This window comes from Rhipicephalus microplus, chromosome 10, assembly GCF_043290135.1.
Source record: "Rhipicephalus microplus isolate Deutch F79 chromosome 10, USDA_Rmic, whole genome shotgun sequence".
NCBI lineage: Eukaryota > Metazoa > Arthropoda > Arachnida > Ixodida > Ixodidae > Rhipicephalus > Rhipicephalus microplus.
This window is the reverse complement of record NC_134709.1, coordinates 10,668,926-10,688,510: the sequence shown is the minus strand read 5'-3', so window position 1 is coordinate 10,688,510 and position 19,585 is coordinate 10,668,926. Positions and strand designations below refer to the sequence as shown.

General features: G+C 48.3%; 2 protein-coding genes across 5 annotated transcripts in view; both read right to left on the bottom strand.

Moving 5' to 3' along the window:
* Nucleotides 1-274: 274 nt before the first annotated feature.
* On the bottom strand, nt 275-17,374 carry LOC142774570 (uncharacterized). 2 transcript variants are annotated; one of them, XM_075875018.1, is made up of 4 exons: nt 16,956-17,374; nt 13,188-13,293; nt 10,112-10,362; nt 275-9,431 (listed from the first exon to the last, which is right to left on the bottom strand). In XM_075875018.1, exons 3-4 carry the CDS (start codon nt 10,279-10,281, stop codon nt 9,155-9,157), a joined length of 447 nt encoding a protein of 148 aa, XP_075731133.1. In that variant the 5' UTR covers nt 10,282-10,362; nt 13,188-13,293; nt 16,956-17,374; the 3' UTR covers nt 275-9,154. The 2 variants fall into 2 exon arrangements, with proteins under 2 accessions (XP_075731133.1, XP_075731134.1); XM_075875019.1 differs by lacking the exon at nt 16,956-17,374 and having other exon boundaries at nt 13,188-16,942.
* Nucleotides 17,375-17,651: 277 nt separating this feature from the next.
* LOC119181885 (uncharacterized) overlaps nt 17,652-19,585 on the bottom strand; it is a 41,471-nt gene continuing 39,537 nt past the window's right edge. For all 3 annotated transcript variants that reach the window (XM_075875017.1, XM_075875016.1, XM_075875015.1), the window contains one exon: nt 17,652-17,947. In XM_075875017.1, the coding sequence (XP_075731132.1) occupies nt 17,845-17,947 (103 nt within the window). In that variant the 3' untranslated portion in view covers nt 17,652-17,844. The remainder of the gene's footprint in view (nt 17,948-19,585) is intronic.

Sequence of the window (19,585 nt, the reverse complement as noted above, 5' to 3'; positions counted from 1 at the left end):
ATGAAATCATAAATGAACAAATAGTGATCAATGTGGTTTTACTGAGACATTTAAAATGCAAAGTGCAGTTTTAATGTATTGTACTCATAAGTCCTCATTATTCTTTTTTCATTCGGAAGCAGACACAGCAAGCTGAATTAGAAAATTTCGCTAGTGTCAAGCTGAAGTCATTAGGCAGCTTGAGAAGCCCGAATGTAGTGGACGTTAAAAAACTACTTTTTTTTTGTGTGTGGTGCCGAACTAAGGAAAAACAAATAAAACAGAACACAACAAATCAGGGCAAAAATACTGTATTGACATGTGGATATGTGATTTTGGAAAGATGCAGGTTCTTTTTCTTTTTTATTTCTTTAAGTAGGTGGAAGCATGAAGTGATATGTGTGGTTTGCATGAAAATGACTGGCTCGAAACACTACCACACTGCTTCTAATAAGTGGCTGGGGGAAAAGTGAAGATGTTAACACCATTCCAGAAGACAACATAAACACACACATGGGACAACAAAACACGTAAGAAAAAAAATGAACGAAACAAACAAGCAATCACCAGTATCTTTCAGTGTTTCTTTTTTGAGTGCTTCAGATGCGAACGTAACGCATGCCTTCACCACGCATCCAAAGAAAGCCATCTACTTGAAATGCGTACTGTTAGTGCTTTTTAAAAAGACACTAGCGAGCCACCAATAGTATGACGAAGAGCTTGACACTACGTGAAGAGTGTGAGTTTGCCAGGTCATGACTATGCGAAATGCAAACACAACATGCACGAAATAGAATGAGTTGAACATGACGCCACACAGAGCTTACACTGGTATCGAAGAAAAACTTTACCATCCTCCGCTGACGTGAGGGCACGCCAGAATAATTAATATGTACAATCGTCAATAAATACCTTAAGGACAAAACTTTCACTCAGAACACTCATTCCGTAGCCTTTTCTTTTCTTGCAGGCTCTCACTTTCTTTAGAGACAAAAAATAGAAAATGCTACTACAAAGTATCGGGCATTCAACTTTGAATAAAAACAAAGCAGTAGAAGTACGCTAAATAAGTACAAAAGCACTTCGAAAAACTATCAGCAGCAATAAAATCTTTGTATTTCTGGTGCAGCAGATATAAACTCTATTTGTAAATTATTAAAAAGGGGACTATCTGCTAACTAAAGTCACTCGGTGTTTCGGACAAGATGCGGTGCTCAGAAATGAAAAGCAGAAAAACAAAATAAAGAAACAATTATATACAAGCAGCCAAACTGTAGCATGCTGACGAGCAGGCTGCGGTGTAAAAGAACGAAACTTGACAAAAGCGGTAGGCACCTAAGAAAAAGCAATTGTCGCAAAGAAAGAAAAGAATACCGAGAAAGAAATTGAGCGATAAAGCAAGTGTTAAAAATCGGGATACCAACAGCACACGGCATACACGACAACGTGGACAGCCCGCTTGGTCGTTAGGAATGCAAAGTCATTGTTCACGTGATGTGATGGTGACACGATTGCAGAATGTGGCAACATAGATGAGAAAGAAAACATGAAATTCAATGAAATGAAACCAATGACGTGCACAGAAAAACATGGTAGCGATGATTCAGCGTTTTCTTCTTTCGTTTGTACACGTGAATGGGAAACAAAATGCGATTCTGTGAAAGCAGATTTGTTTAGAGGCTCGCGCGGGATGCCGGGCAATGTTTGTGATGAACCTTTGCGTGTGATAAGCAGTGAACAAAAAAGCTGATCAGGAAGAAGACAAAATTATTTAGGCTGTCCTTGGTGCAGCACTGAACGAACTCAACAGTACAAGTACACTTCCTTGGCCTGAATGACACTGTCGAATGTCACTTTCATTTATATTTAAACTATGACACATCAATCTGAGGTGCCACAGGCCCTCAAGGGCTACGGCACATTCAAAACGATACACACAAGAATGATGATCATATCAGGTTCACCGATATTAGAACAAGTGACAAAGGGGAGGTGCAAGCAGAAACAAAAATCCTCCCAACATCAGTGGGCAAACGTTCACACTTTTTCATCGAGAAACACAGACACTTCTTGGAGGGGGGTTTCAGGGTGTGCAATTTCGATGACAGAGTCCCCACAATGAGAAGCTCGAACCTTCCGAGACGACGAGCTTTGCCACAAATGAGAGTCCGCGGAAAGGTCAAGTGCACCAGACATACTCCTACAAAGGTTATCGCTACCACCTACACAATGTAACTGCCACCTGCCTCTCTCTAAGTTACTTAGTACGAAGACTGCAAAAAGGTGACATCGTAGCACTATAGTTTCCTGTTACACACAAAACGAGGGGAAGAAGGAGAACATGGAGTAGTACACTATATGTGGTAACTTTTACAACTTTTTTTTCCTCGTTTGTGTCGGTTCATCGATCGCGCATTTTAAATGCGGAGCATCTTATACTCGCGCCTTGTAGTGCGCCGTCCGCACCGCTTCTCGAACATTCGACAGCTGACGCGCGCGCATGCGCCGTCGCGCCGTCGCCCACTCTTCCACCATCTGTGCATCCCTTCCTCCTCTACACACCGCGCGCGCTTTTTTCTCGCGTTTCGTCTTGTATCTAGTAAAAGCTGACACTGCGTAGTAACAGTGCGGAACGATATGCACAGAGGAACATTTTTTTTCCCCGAGGCTCTTCGGCTAGAACCTGCAAGGACGCTGCGCTGTCAACGTGTAGCGAAGCCTCCGAACGCTGAAATGGGTTGAACTCTTGAGTACCTTCTAGTGGGGCTACCCAACAAGGACGCCGCTCGCGCTGAGAGCCCGTGCTTGGCTGTGACTGTCGCCATTACATATTCTCGCTCGTTGCCGGCTAGTAAACGCCTTAACAATTTGGTGGAGAGTGCTGCGATCCCTGTCTATGCCTTTGGAGCTACGATCACGTACCCTGCCATCTACTATGTACCACGACGCTTCTCAGCAAACGCCTCCTCCAATGCCACCACCTTGTCCCGGTGTCCCCAGAATCCGCGATCCACCCATCTTCACTGGCGCTGATGGCACTGACGTGGAGGACTGGCTCGCTATTTACGAGCGCGTGAGCGTCCCCAACAAATGGGACGAGGACGGCAAGCTGACCAACTTGGTATTCTACCTTACGGGTGTTGCCAGTTTGTGGTATAACAACCACGCGTCCGATTTTGCCACCTGGTCCGATTTCAAGACCGCAATCATCAACGTCTTCGGCCGCCCTGCTGTTCGCAAGCTGCAAGCCGAGCAGCGCTTGCGTGAACGTGCTCAGGAGGCTGGTGAGTCATTCACGAGCTATATTGAAGACGTCCTGGACCTATCCAACAAATCTAATCCCACCATGTCCGAGTCTGAAAAGATCCGGAACATCATGAAAGGCATTGACGATGATGCCTTCACGATGCTGCTCGCCAAAAACCCCGGCACAGTGGCTGAGGTCATCACACTGTGCCAGAGCTACGAGGAGCTCCGCCGGCAGCGTTCGATGACCCGACGCTCCCCACCACGAGCTGCAACGCTTGCTGGCTTGGAGGCCAGTTGTGACCAAGTGGCGTTGATGGCAGAACTAAAGTCCTTCATCCGTGAGGAAATCGCACGTCAGTTCTCGCTCCTGCCCTTCGCCCACCAACCGACTGTTCAACAATCGCCTACTACCCTTCTCCCTCCCATCCGTCGAGCGATTGAACAGGAAATAGCGGAGGTGATGCCTGCGTACCACCCCCCACAGCCTCCGGCTCCTGCGCCCCTGAGTTACGCGCAAGTGGTCGCCAGGCCGCCCCAAGTCGTTCCAGCAACCGCCCCTCTGACTTACGCCGAAGCTGCCGCTCAACCTCCGTCCTTTGCAGCGGGTGTTCCCGCTACGTATGTTGACGTAACCCCTCAGCCTCAGCTTCAGTCCACCATGCAGCCACCGTTCCGTCCATCAGCCCTTGCGACGTGGGTGAGACCTACCCCGGTGAACAGATGGCGCACACCCGACAACCGGCCCATCTGCTTTGCGTGCGGTTACGCCGGTCACGTGGCCCGTTATTGCCATCGCGTACAGCCGGCTCCAATTTCTTCACCTGTTGCTGGCCAACTCAGCCGTCCTTATCGCGAAGAACCGCCGTCTATGCCACCTCGATCTCGCCCAGGTCCATCTCGACGATCGCCGTCTCCACGACGTCGTTCCCTGTCCCCCATGCGGCCAAGTGCGGCAGCTCATGAGCGGGAAAACTAGTCGTCGCAGTCCCCGAGGCAAGGACTGCGACGCTATCGCAATGTGAAAGCCCTCAGAGCAGCCCCTCGAATGTCATTGACGTGTTTGTGGACGGTGTTTGTGCATCGGCGCTTATTGACACTGGAGCTGCCGTATCAGTTATGGACGAAAAACTCTGCCGCTTACTTCGAAAAGTGACGACGCCACTTTCTGGGTTATCCCTCCGTACTGCAAGTTTGCACCGCATTTATCCTACAGCAGGGTGCACAGCTCACGTTGTCATCCAGGACGTTCTGTATGTCGCCCAGTTCATCGTCATTCAGGCATGCTCTCATGACGTCATCCTGGGGTGGGACTTTCTCTCCCGCCATGACGCCGTCATCCATTGTGCCGCCGCCGAAATTGAGCTCTCACCCTTCTCGCATTTGACGCCAGAAGACAGTCCCCCGACACTGAGCAAGATTCTAACGAAAGACGATACAACAGTGCCTCCAAACTCGACGACGGTTGTGTCTGTCTACTGCGCTGGTCTCTCCGACACCATTGGACTTGTTTCGCCATCTGACCGCGCTTGCAGCAGGAGAGGGTTGCTAGTACCTTTCGCGACCGTGCAGGTCAACCAGGGCAACACTGCTATTTTTGTAACCAACCCGTCCCCGTATGCTGTTACCTTGCTTCGAGGGGAATGTCTCGGCAGAGTGGAACCAGTCGACGACGCACAAGTCCTGGACGTACCCGATGACACGCGCGGTCCCAGGTCGTGTACCATCAATGCTGTTTCCACTTCTGATTCGTCATCTGCTGATGTATTTGGCCCCTCCATCGCTGACAACCTTACGGCCGTACAGCGTTCCCAACTTCTGGACCTGTTGCAAGAATATCGTTCTTCTTTCGATGTCGGGCGAAGTTCTCTCGGTCGCACGTCCGTTGTTACGCATCGCATCGACACTGGTGCCCATCCACCTTTACGGCAACGTCCATATCGCGTGTCGCCTGCTGAACGTCGAGTAATTAATGATCAGGTTGACGATATGCTCCGACGCGATGTTATTCGGCCCTCGGACAGTCCATGGGCGTCTCCTGTTGTTCTTGTTGCGAAGAAAGACGGTTCTGTGCGGTTCTGTGTGGACTACAGACGGCTCAATAAGATCACTCGCAAGGATGTTTATCCACTGCCACGCATCGATGACGCGATTGACAGCCTTCATGGAGCCGATTTTTTTTCTTCTCTCGATCTGCGCTCGGGGTACTGGCAAGTACCCTTGGCTGACGACGCTCGACCAAAGACCGCCTTCATCACGCCAGACGGCTTGTACGAGTTCAACGTCATGCCGTTTGGTCTATGTAATGCACCTGCGACCTTTTAGCGCATGATGGACACCGTTCTGCGCAACTTGAAATGGTACACGTGCTTGTGTTACCTCGACGATGTCATTGTCTTTGCTCCGGATTTCTCCACGCATCTCCAACGTCTGAAAGAAGTTTTCGCACGTGTGAGCAATGCCGGCTTGCAACTAAATCTGAAAAAGTGCCGCTTTGCAGCACGGCAACTCACCATACTGGGGTACGTCGTGTCCAAAGACGGCATTCTTCCTGATCCTGCCAAGCTTCAGGCCGTGGCCGAATTCCCCAAACCTGCATCTGTCAAAGAACTGCGTAGTTTCGTGGGCCTGTGCTCCTACTTCCGACGCTTCATACGAAATTTTGCCACGATCATATCACCGCTGACGAAGCTCCTTGGAAGTAACGGGCCCTTCAATTCATGGTCATCCGAGTGCGACGACGCGTTCGCGAAGCTCCGCCATTTGTTGACGTCGCCTCCCATTCTACGCCACTACGACCCTACAGCCCCAACGGAGGTGCACACAGACGCCAGCGGCGTAGGCCTCGGCGCTGTCCTGGCGCAGCGAAAACCCGGATTCCCTGAATATGTCGTAGCATATGCAAGCCGTACGCTCACGAGAGCCGAGAAAAACTACACCGTCACGGAGAAAGAGTGCCTGGCGATCGTCTGGGCTCTTACAAAGTTTCGACCTTATTTGTATGGTCGCCCATTCGATGTCGTCACCGACCATCATGCACTATGCTGGCTCTCTTCATTGAAGGATCCCTCAGGCCGTCTCGCCCGTTGGGCTCTTCGCTTACAAGACTACGACATCCGCGTGCTGTACCGCAACGGACGCCAGCATGCTGACGCCGACGCCCTCTCGCGCTCCCCTCTGTCTGAAGGTGATGTGCTCTGCTCAGTATCCACGGCTGCTGTTTCTACCATTGATGTTGACATCATCGCTACCGAGCAGCGAAAGGATAATTGGATCGGCACGCTCATCGACATGCTCACTGATCCATCCGCAACGCCATCCACGCGTGCCTTGCGTCGTCAAGCTCGCCATTTCACCATCCGTGACGGCCTTCTACACCGACGCAATTACGACGCCGACGGCCGGCAGTGGTTACTCGTGATACCCCGCAGTCTGCGGTCAGAAATATGTGAATCCTTCCATTCAGATCCGCAATGCGCGCACTCTGGGGTATTCAAGACCTACCATCGCATTCGACAACGCTACTTTTGGCGCGGCATGTACCGCTATGTGCAGCAGTTCATTCGCTCTTGCCTCACTTGCCAACGCCGTAAACCATCAGCCCACATGTCGCACGCCGGTCTGCAACCGTTACCTTGCCCTGACCGTCCCTTTGGGCGCGTAGGTATCGATTTGTACGGACCACTTCCTCTGACGTCGGCTGGTAACCGCTGGGCCATCGTTGCCGTTGATCATTTAACGCGATACGCCGAAACCGCCGCTCTCCCTGCGGCTACTGCGCGCGATGTTGCGTCCTTCCTGCTGCATCGATTTATACTGCGCCACGGACCACCCCAAGAGCTTCTCAGCGATCGAGGCCGTGTCTTCTTGTCGGAAGTCGTCGAAGCCATTCTGACGGAGTGCCATTCTGTCCACCGCAAAACTACTGCTTACCACCCACAGACGAATGGCCTCACCGAACGCTTTAACCGCACCCTCGGCGACATGCTTTCTATGTACGTCGCTGCCAACCACACTAATTGGGATAATATACTGCCCTTCGTCACCTACGCCTACAACACCGCCCCTCAGAGCACGACTGGTTTTTCACCTTTCTACTTGCTGTACGGAAGGCACCCGTCGCACACCATGGACACGATACTCCCGTACACGCCGGATCCATCTGAGTGTACACCGATTTCCGAGACAGCCAGGCTTGCTCAAGAGTGTCGCGAGCTTGCCAAGACTTTTACAACGCAAGAGCAAGAGCGGCAGAAGAGTATTCGTGATGGCTCCACCACTTCTGAGCCCACGTTCCTTCCTGGTGCGCTTGTATGGCTCTCGATCCCGACATCTGCAGCTGGCCCCTTTTCCAAGCTACGTCCCAAATACGAAGGCCCCTACCGTGTCATCGAGCGCACCTCACCCGTCAACTATCTGATCGAACCCGTTGAACAATCTTCGGACATGCGCCGCCGTGGGCGAGACATCGTCAACGTGGAGCGCCTGAAGGCTTATTATGACCCGCTCATAGTAACGAGCTGTTAGGTCGCCAGGCGGCTCCCTCTTCGACCCCGGGGTAATTGTAGCGAAGCCTCCGAACGCTGAAATGGGTCGAACTCTTGAGTACCTTCTAGTGGGGCTACCCAACAAGGACGCCGCTCGCGCTGAGAGCCCGTGCTTGGCTGTGACTGTCGCCATTACATATTCTCGCTCGTTGCCGGCTAGTAAACGCCTTAACAAACGCAATGCTTCCATTCGATCAATGCCAACCTTCTGCATTGCAAAGGGTGCGTGAGCATCTCAAACACACTGCCTTCCTATCGGGCCGGTTAACTCTTCTTGACCTGCTTGTTTAAGAATGTCGTGCCAACTTGGAGGGCAAACTTGGAGAGAGATAGCTTGGAGGGATCGTGAACAGCACTTTGACACGTTATTCCGAAGACTACACCTGAACTCGCCCCCATACTTTCCTGCAAACTGGCGGTTGGAAAGGATATGGGTAACGACACTTGCTGTGCAAGCAGTGTGATACCTCTTTTCATCCTTCTAGAGCTTTGCTGCTACTTAGGATTACACAGAGATGAAACCGAATTTCATTTCGTTCGCTACTGGGTTTCAATTTGAAAAGCGTAAGAAGTGTGGGAAATTTTCTTATTGCATCGGTATGCCCTGTGGCACCGATACAGATAACACAAAACTGCGCAACAGTGATTCCTCCATGAAGTCCAGGAGGGACGTACGATTCTGGTTGTATATGCATCGCTGCAAGTGAGGTGGCCTTGTGAGCTAAGGCGTTGCTTTTGAACACTATGCGCATAGCTGAACCCAAAAAATGCTTAGTCATCTCAATGAATAAATTATGTGGCGATGCACCTTGGGTGCCTTATGCCTTCGAAGTTGACTCAACGAAGTCCAATGCACACACTGCTTGCCAACAGGCGTGCTAGCACATCTTCCACCGAACAAGCAACTCATACGACCGTCCGTGAAGGTGGCATCTTATGCCACTCCTTAAGCAGAGAGCCGAACCGGTTTCCTTCTCTCCCCATCCACACTTGCGGTCTCGACTAACGCTCCGCGTCAAACAGTCCGCCGTAAAACAACCACAGCCTGGAAAGAAAGGGGAAAACACCTGTCTTTGCCGGAAAACAACTCGTCGCCCTTCCCACTGAGGTAATCGTGTTTACTGAGGTACCGGTGCGATAGAGATGTATTCGTCAACTGCTACAGTGACAATGCTCTGGCGTTGTTGCTGCTGCTGCTGCGGCAGCGTGGGGACGAAATGAAATTCGTGCCATGGAGGAGGGTCGGGGGGGGGGACAATTCTTGTTTGCTCTGTAGTGATGCTGGCAAAGCCGCGCGACCTCTCTCGGAAAGGCTGGAAGGATGGAGGAATGACTGGTGTGGGGAGTATAGGGAGCGGGTGAAGAGGGGAGGGGGCAATGTCCTACGTCGAGTTCGAGACTGGCGTCTCGCAGGGGGTTGTCGTGGACGAAGATAGGGACAAGTCCTCGGCTTCCTCGTTGTCCTCCCGCTCGGTGGCCGAGTCGCGGCCACCGATCGCGGTGTCCAAGCCGTCAGAGGGTCGTGGCGCCTCGTCACTTCCCAGGTCATCTTCGAGCACGGAGCCCGTGACCAGCTGGTCGGGAGTGGCCTCCATGGGTTCCTCCAGGTCACTGCTGGGCTCTTCTACCACTGGTTCCTGCTTGATGTGGACGCCATTGCTGCGTGGTAGAGACACAGTGAGATATGCTTCTAGTGTCAACACCATCACTGCTAGTGTCAACAACACACGGTAACACACGTCTATCGTTGCCCAATCATATACCTACATTCAGTGTATATTATGCTGACATGGACCGTGTACAATGGTCAAGATGGTGTACACATGTACCACGTGTAGTATGAAGTATAGCAGTGTACAAAGTGCAAGTCATAGAAATGTCAGCTTGCTTACAGCTGGTGACGACATCCAGCTGACAGATGTCTATCAAAATTTTTATCGGGTCCATAACATCTTCACTATCTAACGAATTACTACAATAGCATCGAGCGAAGGAAGCTAGTGGCTATGCAGCTACAACGTTCTCACTGCTCATGTTGAAACCACATTAACTTTACACAACATTCCCATTATTTAAATGAGAATTGCACGAATATTAGGGCTGAGAACATGGGCAATGACTGAGAGGTGCAAAAAGGGCCCCTAACCCCAACCTCCAAGCCACACCAGCAGTAACAAAAACCGTCCAGCGCTACCCCTCCCCCCCCCTCTGTTTCACTCAACCCCGCAACCTGCGACTTGGGTTTCCACCCATGACACAAAAATGCAGTTGATGCCCATGGCTGGAGAAGTGAACACTCCAGTTGTGGCATAACGAGAGTGGATAGCTGCGAGACTGACCTGGTGAGTCTCTCCCCCGCGAGTCCCTGGCCGGACATGCCGGCGACGAATCGCTCCGCAGCAGTGGCGTCCCCGTGGAGCTGTGGGGCGGCGGGCAGCAGCCCGCCTGAGGAGACTACCGGGCTGCTGAGGGGTCCGTTGCCTGCGCTCGGCGGCCGAGCCCTGGGCATGACTACGCCACCTGCAATGGACGCCGCCGTGCCGGAAATAGCTGCACGGAGGAATGACAGGTTGCTCTCGGCCAACGCTGCCTGCAGACAGAGATGAGAGACGTGGCACATTTATTAGTCGCTGCACTTCAACGTAAACAGAGAAAGGTAATAGGTACAGTTTATTTTATTATTGATATAATAATAATAATATCTGCCATAGTGGGCATAGGCTTAGCCAGAAATGGAGTATTGGAGATGTTAAAAATCTCCATTCTTTAAGTTGTTGTATATGCATATGCACATGCACACACACGTAGGGATAGGGTCCACCTCCACTGATAAATGTTCTGGCAATGCCCCTCTGTGGAGGGCACCTTATGAATTAAAGCGAATTATAACACTCAAAGTCATATGTATGCATGGTACATGAATGGCAGCACGCGAATTATGGCGAACCGACAGTGCCAAGAAAAAACGTGCAGGTGAACCATACAAGTCATGCAACCTTTCGAAATCGCCCAAGTTTCTGCTGTTCTAAACTGCATATGATTTCGCCATTTAGGCATAGTGCCCACCTGGTGCTTTATATTGTGTGTTCACTCTAGCTCGTGGATCAGCACATCAAACGCAATAAGAAACCACGACGCTGAGACAGAAGTATGCCACAACGAAGCACACTGAGCCATTGGCAATGGCCAGCGGATACGCTCTTATCGGAACAAGCGTCTTACCTCAGTAAAACGTAAGCCAAGGTGTAAATCCATTGCTAAAATGGTGCCCTCCTCACACACCCCTCACGCCCTTTTTGTTTACCTGGATCGATGCTACGGCCGAGCAACGCATTGTACCCGATATATTGAATGTGGTAGGACACACATGCACGTTATTCGTGCTTGGTACCCTCGATCATATTCATGTGTGATTGCTGTGCACATCAGGTTATATGTGTACATCTTTTATTTATGTACAAGGAAATACTATTATTGCTTCGGAAAAAGATAAGCTTCAAAGGCTATATCCCACTTGCATTGCAATAACAAGGTATTCCCCTCTTGATAACATTTATACTGCTCGATGGCATTTCAGTATTCCTCATATTGGGGGAACTTCATATCGCATTAAACATATTAAATATCTGTGTAGTTTGTCTTCATACAGCAATGTACCGACTGAAGTTCATATAATGCATAATATTGAAGCTGCTTTACTGACAGAAAGGCCACTTAATGCACCTTTGTAATGCAACATGCGGACACAAAATTTTCACAGCTTTGCTGCGAATGCAAAGCAATGAATGCGATAGCAACAAATTGGAATGTCACTCGAATAATAACAAGCAGATTGAAACGTGCCGCGCATTGCTCACGCACAAGTGTTGCAAGAAATGTACTCACCGGTACAAATGAACGCGAATAAGTGTCTCAGTTGCTACTTCGCCGTGTCTGAAAAGCGCGTTGTTTTCGCAAACGGACACTGTGCAGCAAGTGCAGTGACCTTTGTGCACTCGGTAACTACAACAGAATCATTTTGATAAAAGCCCGTGGCTTACGATTCTTCCCATCGTGAAATAAGAGCCCCACGCGTGAGCGTCTACCTCGCCACCCTCTGTGGGGCAAAGTACGTGTGGGAGATGAACGCATGCGGGTGTGTCGCCCGTTGTGACGATCTGGTGACGCGCGCTCATTGTGCCGTCTTGCTGGTAATGCTGAAAACACGATAGTTCCCCCGAGATCGGCATCACCAGCGATAAGCAGTGATGTTCCATGCAGGAAATTTTCTCTTTTCAAGGAATTTCCAGCCCTCATTTTGGATGAAAGGGAAAAAGGGAATCTGATCTTACAGGGAATTTCGGATATGGTTCAATTCACAAATGAGGGCTCATTGCAGTCGTGCAATGAGCCCTCATTGAGTGTGCGTTCGGCTCCCGCAATCTGTTCTGGCAAGTGCAGCATGCAGGCATAGCCCTTGAGATTAGCTTCATATTTATGTGAGTCATCTCCTAGTTTTATGCGAGTTCACTGCTGGCATGGACTCCTAGCCCACTTTTTACAATGTACTCACAGCACATTAGTTTCAAATATCACGTTTTTGTTATGCAGGAGCACAGACACTAGTCTTAATTTTATAGCCAAAAACACGGCACACATATGCATTTATATGTGTGTGTGTTATATATCCATATATTACAACTAATGTGCAGGGAAATATGCTGGGAATTCGGTCAGAGTATGCAAGGAAAAATGACCAAAATAGGAATTTTTCATGTCTTGAAATGGGAACTCTTCAGAGTAGTACGGGACATCACTGGTGGTATGTGGGATATATAAATAGCTTGCCATTTCAACATTAAAGGAAGTGCTCCTTCATGGCTTAGTGGCTAATTCCACGCACTCACAAGAGCTCGGACGTTCTATTGCGCGAGCCGGAGACTTTTTTCTGGATTATTTTTTTCTATCATTTCTATATATATAGATACGTATACATATATGGCCAATGACGGCTGGCGTCTGGGGCAAGATCTAGCCTAAGTATCCATATAAATGCTATCGCAATAAAAGTTAATAAATTTCGTCATATGTACCTTTCGTCCGTATAATGTGCTATAGGATTTGATTTTGTGTAGCTTTAGTACGAAGACATTTAAAAAAACACTTGCGATGCTCCACAACGCATAGAAGGCGTAACAGCCACAAAATATTCGTTGTCAATTACGATAATTTTTTTAACAGCTTGTATACATATATAAGGGAATGCGTGTGAATACTGTGCATGACCCATTTACGTACAGATTACATTTGAAGCAACCCGCTATTTTGAGGGTACTCTAAAAATAGACATAGAGTTTGAAGATAGTGCCGTAACTTGACATGCAATAAATACTTTTGCAAGACAGTGAGAGAAGATAAAAGACTAAGCCTACTCACTTGCAGTGAAGCAATTTGGGACTCTCCGTATAGACCCGGACTTTGCTGGAGGTTCGGACTACGGACCGATCTCTGTCCTACTTGCTGGGAAGGCACTGGTAGGCCCCTAAGAGATGATAAACATTTGTTTAGCGATAGCTCACCCTACGCCTGAACATGAACACACTGAAGGCAAGTACGCTTGATGCATGCATCTCGATACAAAACAATGACTGAAAAGGAATGACTGCAGTGAAGTTTCAGTACACAATAAACTGATATATAATTGCTCATAACTGGCTACTTTGATGGAAAATGTCCTTTCCTTAACACTCCTCGGTACCTCTCTTAAAGTAATGCACACTGAGCTGACGTACTGCTCTTGACGCATTATAAAGATACTATACGGGAGGTGAGCAAATTCAACGAGTGTGTCACCAATGCCCAGTATTCTTTGTAGTTTTATGCCGGTTGTTATGTTGGAATGTTATACTCATTTCCCAATAAGTCGAAATTATCGCGCATAAGCGATATACCGCTTTAAAGTCTGATACCACTACTCAAGGCATTTTAACAAGATATTTTCATTAAATCATGAGATATTCAAGTTTTAAAGCATAATTTCACATAGCTAAGATAGTTCTGACTGTCCCTGTACGTGTCGGCATCAGCACATTATAGTGTACCAACTTCAAATATGGTTTACTAGATTACGATTTCACAATTACACATACGAAACAGCAATGTGCAATTACATAAGCAAGATATACATTCAAGATAAAAGATAATCATGCAATTTACAGCACCACTACATGTATCTACATTAGCTAGATATAGACTACTACTACTACTACTACTACTACTACTTCTTCTTCTTCTTCTACTACTACTACTACTACTTCTTCTTCTTCTTCTTCTACTACTACTACTACTACTTCTTCTTCTTCTTCTACTACTACTACTACTACTACTTCTTCTTCTTCTTCTACTACTACTACTACTACTACTACTACTTCTTCTTCTTCTTCTACTACTACTACTACTTCTTCTTCTTCTTCTTCTACTACTACTACTACTTCTTCTTCTTCTTCTTCTACTACTACTACTACTTCTTCTTCTTCTTCTTCTTCTTCTACTTCTTCTTCTTCTACTTCTTCTTCTTCTACTTCTTCTTCTACTACTACTTCTACTACTACTTCTACTACTACTTCTACTACTACTTCTACTACTACTTCTACTACTACTTCTACTACTACTTCTACTACTACTTCTACTACTACTTCTACTACTACTTCTACTACTACTTCTACTACTACTTCTACTTCTACTTCTACTACTACTTCTACTACTACTTCTACTTCTACTACTACTACTTCTACTACTACTACTACTACTACTACTACTACTACTACTACTACTACTACTACTACTACTACTACTACTACTACTACTACTACTACTACTACTACTACTACTACTACTACTACTACTACTTGTATATCCTATTTCCGGCTACAGAGGTTCTAATGGTTGTAAAACCTCTGGAGGATTGCCTCTGGAGGATTGTAAAACCTCTGGAGGATATGTGGAGGATTGCCCTGTCCATATGTCACGAGGCTGTTTAACCTAACACGCTCTCGTGTAGGTCCGTTGATAAACCGATGACGAAACGGTCATCAAGAATAAATGAGATTATATGTGAACATGCACACACACAAACCAAATATATTTACAAGATAAACACATGTCAAATACAAAAAAGCACTCAACCTGCACAACCCAGACTGATTACTAGTACCCATATAGCTAGCGACATAGAGAAAACGTGTAAGTCACATGAAAGTGTCAACGTTCGTCGGCAAAGCAATGTGCACAGGCAGAGGCACATGTGGTAGCGACGCTCATCTGTCACCGAGGGGGCAGATGAACGCACCTGGTGAGTCGAAGTAAACAGCCAGACACCCTGTCGTCGTTCGCCTGCCGAAGAGAGTGGTAGACGGACAGACACCTAGCTAACGCCATGCTATGAGGAACGTGGGTCCGGTCAACGCCACAGGCTTGGAGGAAGGTTGGGTACTCGCCCAGGTGGGAGCCTGCAGCAAACGTAGCTCAGATACTACGCTGGCCGCCACTTCCGCGTTCTGCACACCTTCCCTCCTCAACGTTTCAGCCACGTCTGCCACTTTCTCGTTCTTCGGCTGCTTCACAAACAGCGTGGAAGCCTCTCATTAGTCACGTTTTGCGACGTAACTCCATGCACTCCATCTGCACCTCATCTTCCTCACTGAATGCACGGAATAACCTCGCGTCCACCCATCCACTCGCGCACTTATCACAGCATCCAAGAGGCACAGTTCAAACAAGAAAGGCAATGTGGGTTTGGCAATCAAGAGGCAGGAACCAGGAGGTGCATCCTTGTGGATGCAGAGACGCAATGGCCGCAGGACAGGGGTATCTCAAAGATTGCCTTACCCATCCAAGAGACCCAGGTCAGATGTCAAGGCAATGTGGTTTGGACGTAGCAACCACTGGATGGGATCGAATGTAAAAAAGCTGTAAGAATTAACACAAAGTTTTCACGATTAGGAGTCTTTCATTACTTTGTGTACCTTGTGTAACTGAAAGTTCATGGTGGGACACCATTTAAAATGCCCAATTGTGGTTTGGCCTCAAAGGGATGACTGAACGGGATTTCTTTTATTCCGCATTTGGTAGAACATTGACGCAATTTTGAAAGACTGGGTTTTAATGGCACCGAAAGAGGGGGCCGACGGACCCGCCCATGGGCTCGCGTGGGCATAGGAGCGGGCTAGTCTGCACATAGGAGCGGGCTAGTCACCATTCTTATTTAATTTTTCTATCCGGGTGACGAAAGAGTGAGACGGGGCCCACGGACGCAGCTGAGGGCTCACGCGGGCCTACAGACAAGGCGAAGGAAAGCCCACCTCCTCCCGGGATGAATACGCGAGATGCGCTTCTGACGTACCACGACATCACATTGCACTACCGCCCATCCGACCTCACCTTCCCCCCACCTCACCAATCCCTTTCGCAGCACCAACAACACCTGTTCGTGAACTTCAGGCCCGCACCTTCCTTACTCCTGTACGTCTTGCCTTCTTCCACCCCGGAACGTACTTGCCGGCCTGCCGCTTATGTGGCAGCTCAATCGCTAACTATGAGCACATACTTTACTTCTGTCCGGCACATTTGCCCCCTGCTTCTTGGCACCTCAGAAGTCCGCAGCAGTGGGAGGCTCCTTTGTCCAGCACCAGACCGGACCTGCAACTGCGGCTGGTGACTTGGGCGGAGGACGTCGCGGCTAGGCACTGCCTGGACGCCACAGCCGGCAGCCTGAAGACCACCCACAACGCTGCTTTTTAATTTTCTAAAGACGACAAAGAGTGGGAGCCCTAGGGGTGGTGTTCGGCGGTCGAGAAGTTTTCTGCGGCGGGGTCGAGAAAGGCGGCGTCGAAGTGATGGGCTGGTGGGCCACGGCTGCACAGTGTGCACTCACTGCACGGATCCAGCGTGAGTCAGCTTCAAATTCAGCTGGAGTGAGATTTACCGTCGACTTGATACTCCATATCGGCGGCTTGAAGATTCAGGAACACTTTCGGTGAAGGCGGCGAAACGCGAGTGGCGTCAGCCGCTGTGCGTTCCACAGGGGCGCGTAGCCGAGCAGCGCACGATAGAGCGCATCGGCGGCGTGGCAAAGCACAAAAGTGGCTCAGAAGTGTCAAAAAAGGACGTTATTCGGCTCCAAAAGTGTTAAAATTGTCCGCTTACCTTCACGAATGCACTGGGAAGTTTCACGAAGAAAGGGCAAAGAGTTGCGGTGAAACGGGCCAAGAAGTATGGAGCTCGTGCGACGCCCGTCCGTCCATCCCCTCCGATAGCTGGGCGCTTCTCTCTGGTTTATGTGGTTCGATGCCATTCTCGCGGTCAATGGCATAAAGAGACAACAGTTGATGCACGCTGTCCTGCTGGACGCCCTTCCAGTTGAGCAGATGCTCACTCCATCGGCGTTGTGAGGCTAGAGGGGGATTGTGTATAGGAGAGAAAAGCTGCGCATGCTTAGTGTGAGGGCAGACGTCAATCCGCGGGACAACATTAACTCGAGCAAAAGATACTTGGCATCTATAAATTGATCGCGGCGAGTTCCACTGAGATGCAAGTTTATGGACCTAGTACCCCCCCCCCCCCCCCCCCCCTTTAACGGTTGGATAAGCTTATGTTCGCCCTGACGGGGTGCTCAACATGGCCAAGTCTCATTTACAATATGCCTCAAAAGATTGATATAAAATCATAGTAATTAAGAGTACTCTACACAATGAGAAAATTGTTTTCACACTCCCATGAGCAAAATTTACGTGCATGCAACTAGCGTAAGCTGCTTTTGCTGCACGGCCTTTTCTCAGGCCTAACGAGAGAAAAAGAACGCGATATGCAGTGGTATTCTGATCAAGAAATGAAACCCGTGAGTGGCCGTCACTTGAAAAAAAAATTTATATCACAGAACGAAATGATCGGCACATATATTGGCTGATGTCCAGGCACTATGGTCCCATTTTGAGAAAACTACGAGCATATTTCGCTTCAAATCTGGGCGTAATTTTCGTGTGCCTCGTGCGGCGTGTGTCGTCGGTGGTTCCGATGCTTGAACAGTTGGCGGTGATCAGGACGTGCGCCACTCCTGGCAGTGCTGGCTCATGGCGCGCTTCGAAGGGCACCGGAACGCGGCGTGGAACTCTGGCGTGTTTTTCAGCACAGTGTTCACCCTGTAACACCGGCGAAGAGATAGTTTCAAAAATGACGTCAGAACACGAGCGAATGCCTTCGGTTCAGCAATTCGCGCTAACCACTGGGCTGTGCACCCGGCAGTACGGTACAGAAACAATAACACAACGCTTAAGAAACGCTTTTCCTCGGTTCACAAAGCATGCAGCTCAAGAAGTCCGGGAAGCTTGTCCCCCCCAGATGGGCTAATTATGCTTGACAGGAGTACGCGCCCATCAGTGCAGGTCACATTTGCGTGCATCCGTTCTTGAGGAGCAAATGCCACAAACTTCTCAAGTGTATCCGACTACTTTGAACGATCTTTCCAACGTGCTATAACGCACAGCTCCTGCCTTGACATGACACTTGACGTGGTCAGCGAAAAAAAGTAAAAAGTACAGGTGGCGACATTCGCGTGCGAGCTCGCCGTGACTACACAAATTTCTAGAGTATTTCTTATTGGCAAAAAATTGAATAGAATGGAAGGTTAGCACGTAACAGCAAGTTCCAGTAAATTTTGTACAGCTAATGCGACCATACACAACGGTAAGACAGCGCGTCACGCTGACCCTCCGGTGCTGAAATTTTGCATTTTCTCTTTCAGAAATGAACGCATGGAGGCGAAGATAACGACAACAGGATTTCCCAGTGATAATAAATCAACCTAACTTCATTCTACGTTTTGCGTTAGTCTATCATGAAGTGCACTAAGGCAGAAACGGTACAATTTCCAACTTTAGCTGGAGTTGCAGTGTTCTAAGTAAGGAAAAACGGGAAGTTGAATTAGTGGAAACCGAGAAGTATATTACAGTGAACTCTTAAAGGCAGTAGTATACTTGCTAACTTTAAGGTGGTAATGATTTGTCACTGATGTTACAACCCCAGTGGCAAGTGCAGTTAGTAACGGCGAAGGTGGTAACAAATACTACATTCGCCGTTACTAACATTTAGTAAATGTTACTACCCTACCCATTACTAACCACAGGTAGTAATTTTATAGTTATTAAGAAACGAAAGTATTAACTGGTACTACCATGTACATCTTGCCACTGCCTTCATTGTAAATAATGGTCAATTGATGTCTCATTACTCCGCAACTTTGGGTAACCTTGCGTGATATACGTCATGAACGCGAAGAATACATAGCTGTAACAGGAACACTTCACTACAATGCTAAGTAAAAAACCCGCGCAATATATATTGGCCCTACTTTGAAGATTCATGCCTGGTACAAGTGAGCACTTGTGTTGCAGGATTAATTATAAAAAAATGTGAATCTAGAACACCATACCATACTACTACTTTATGACTGTTTGTGGACGTAGCACAAGACATTTAATCAGCCGTACTTTTATAAACACAGATATGTCATATCTGTTTATTATAAAAAGGTCACAAGAAAGCATTATCCACAGCGGCCGAAGCAAGGTACCGAACTCAGTAACATAGTCTCAGTGACTCTGAATGGTTCAATGCGCTAATATATCGGCGGTTAGAAGGCGATCATCATTGTTTCGGAGGTTTATGCGCCAAAATCGCAATATTAATGTGAGGCATGCTGTAATGAGGGATTGCAGATTAATTTATACCATCTGGTTAATTTTGATCCGTATGTCATGTTGGTTTGTTCTAGCTTACCA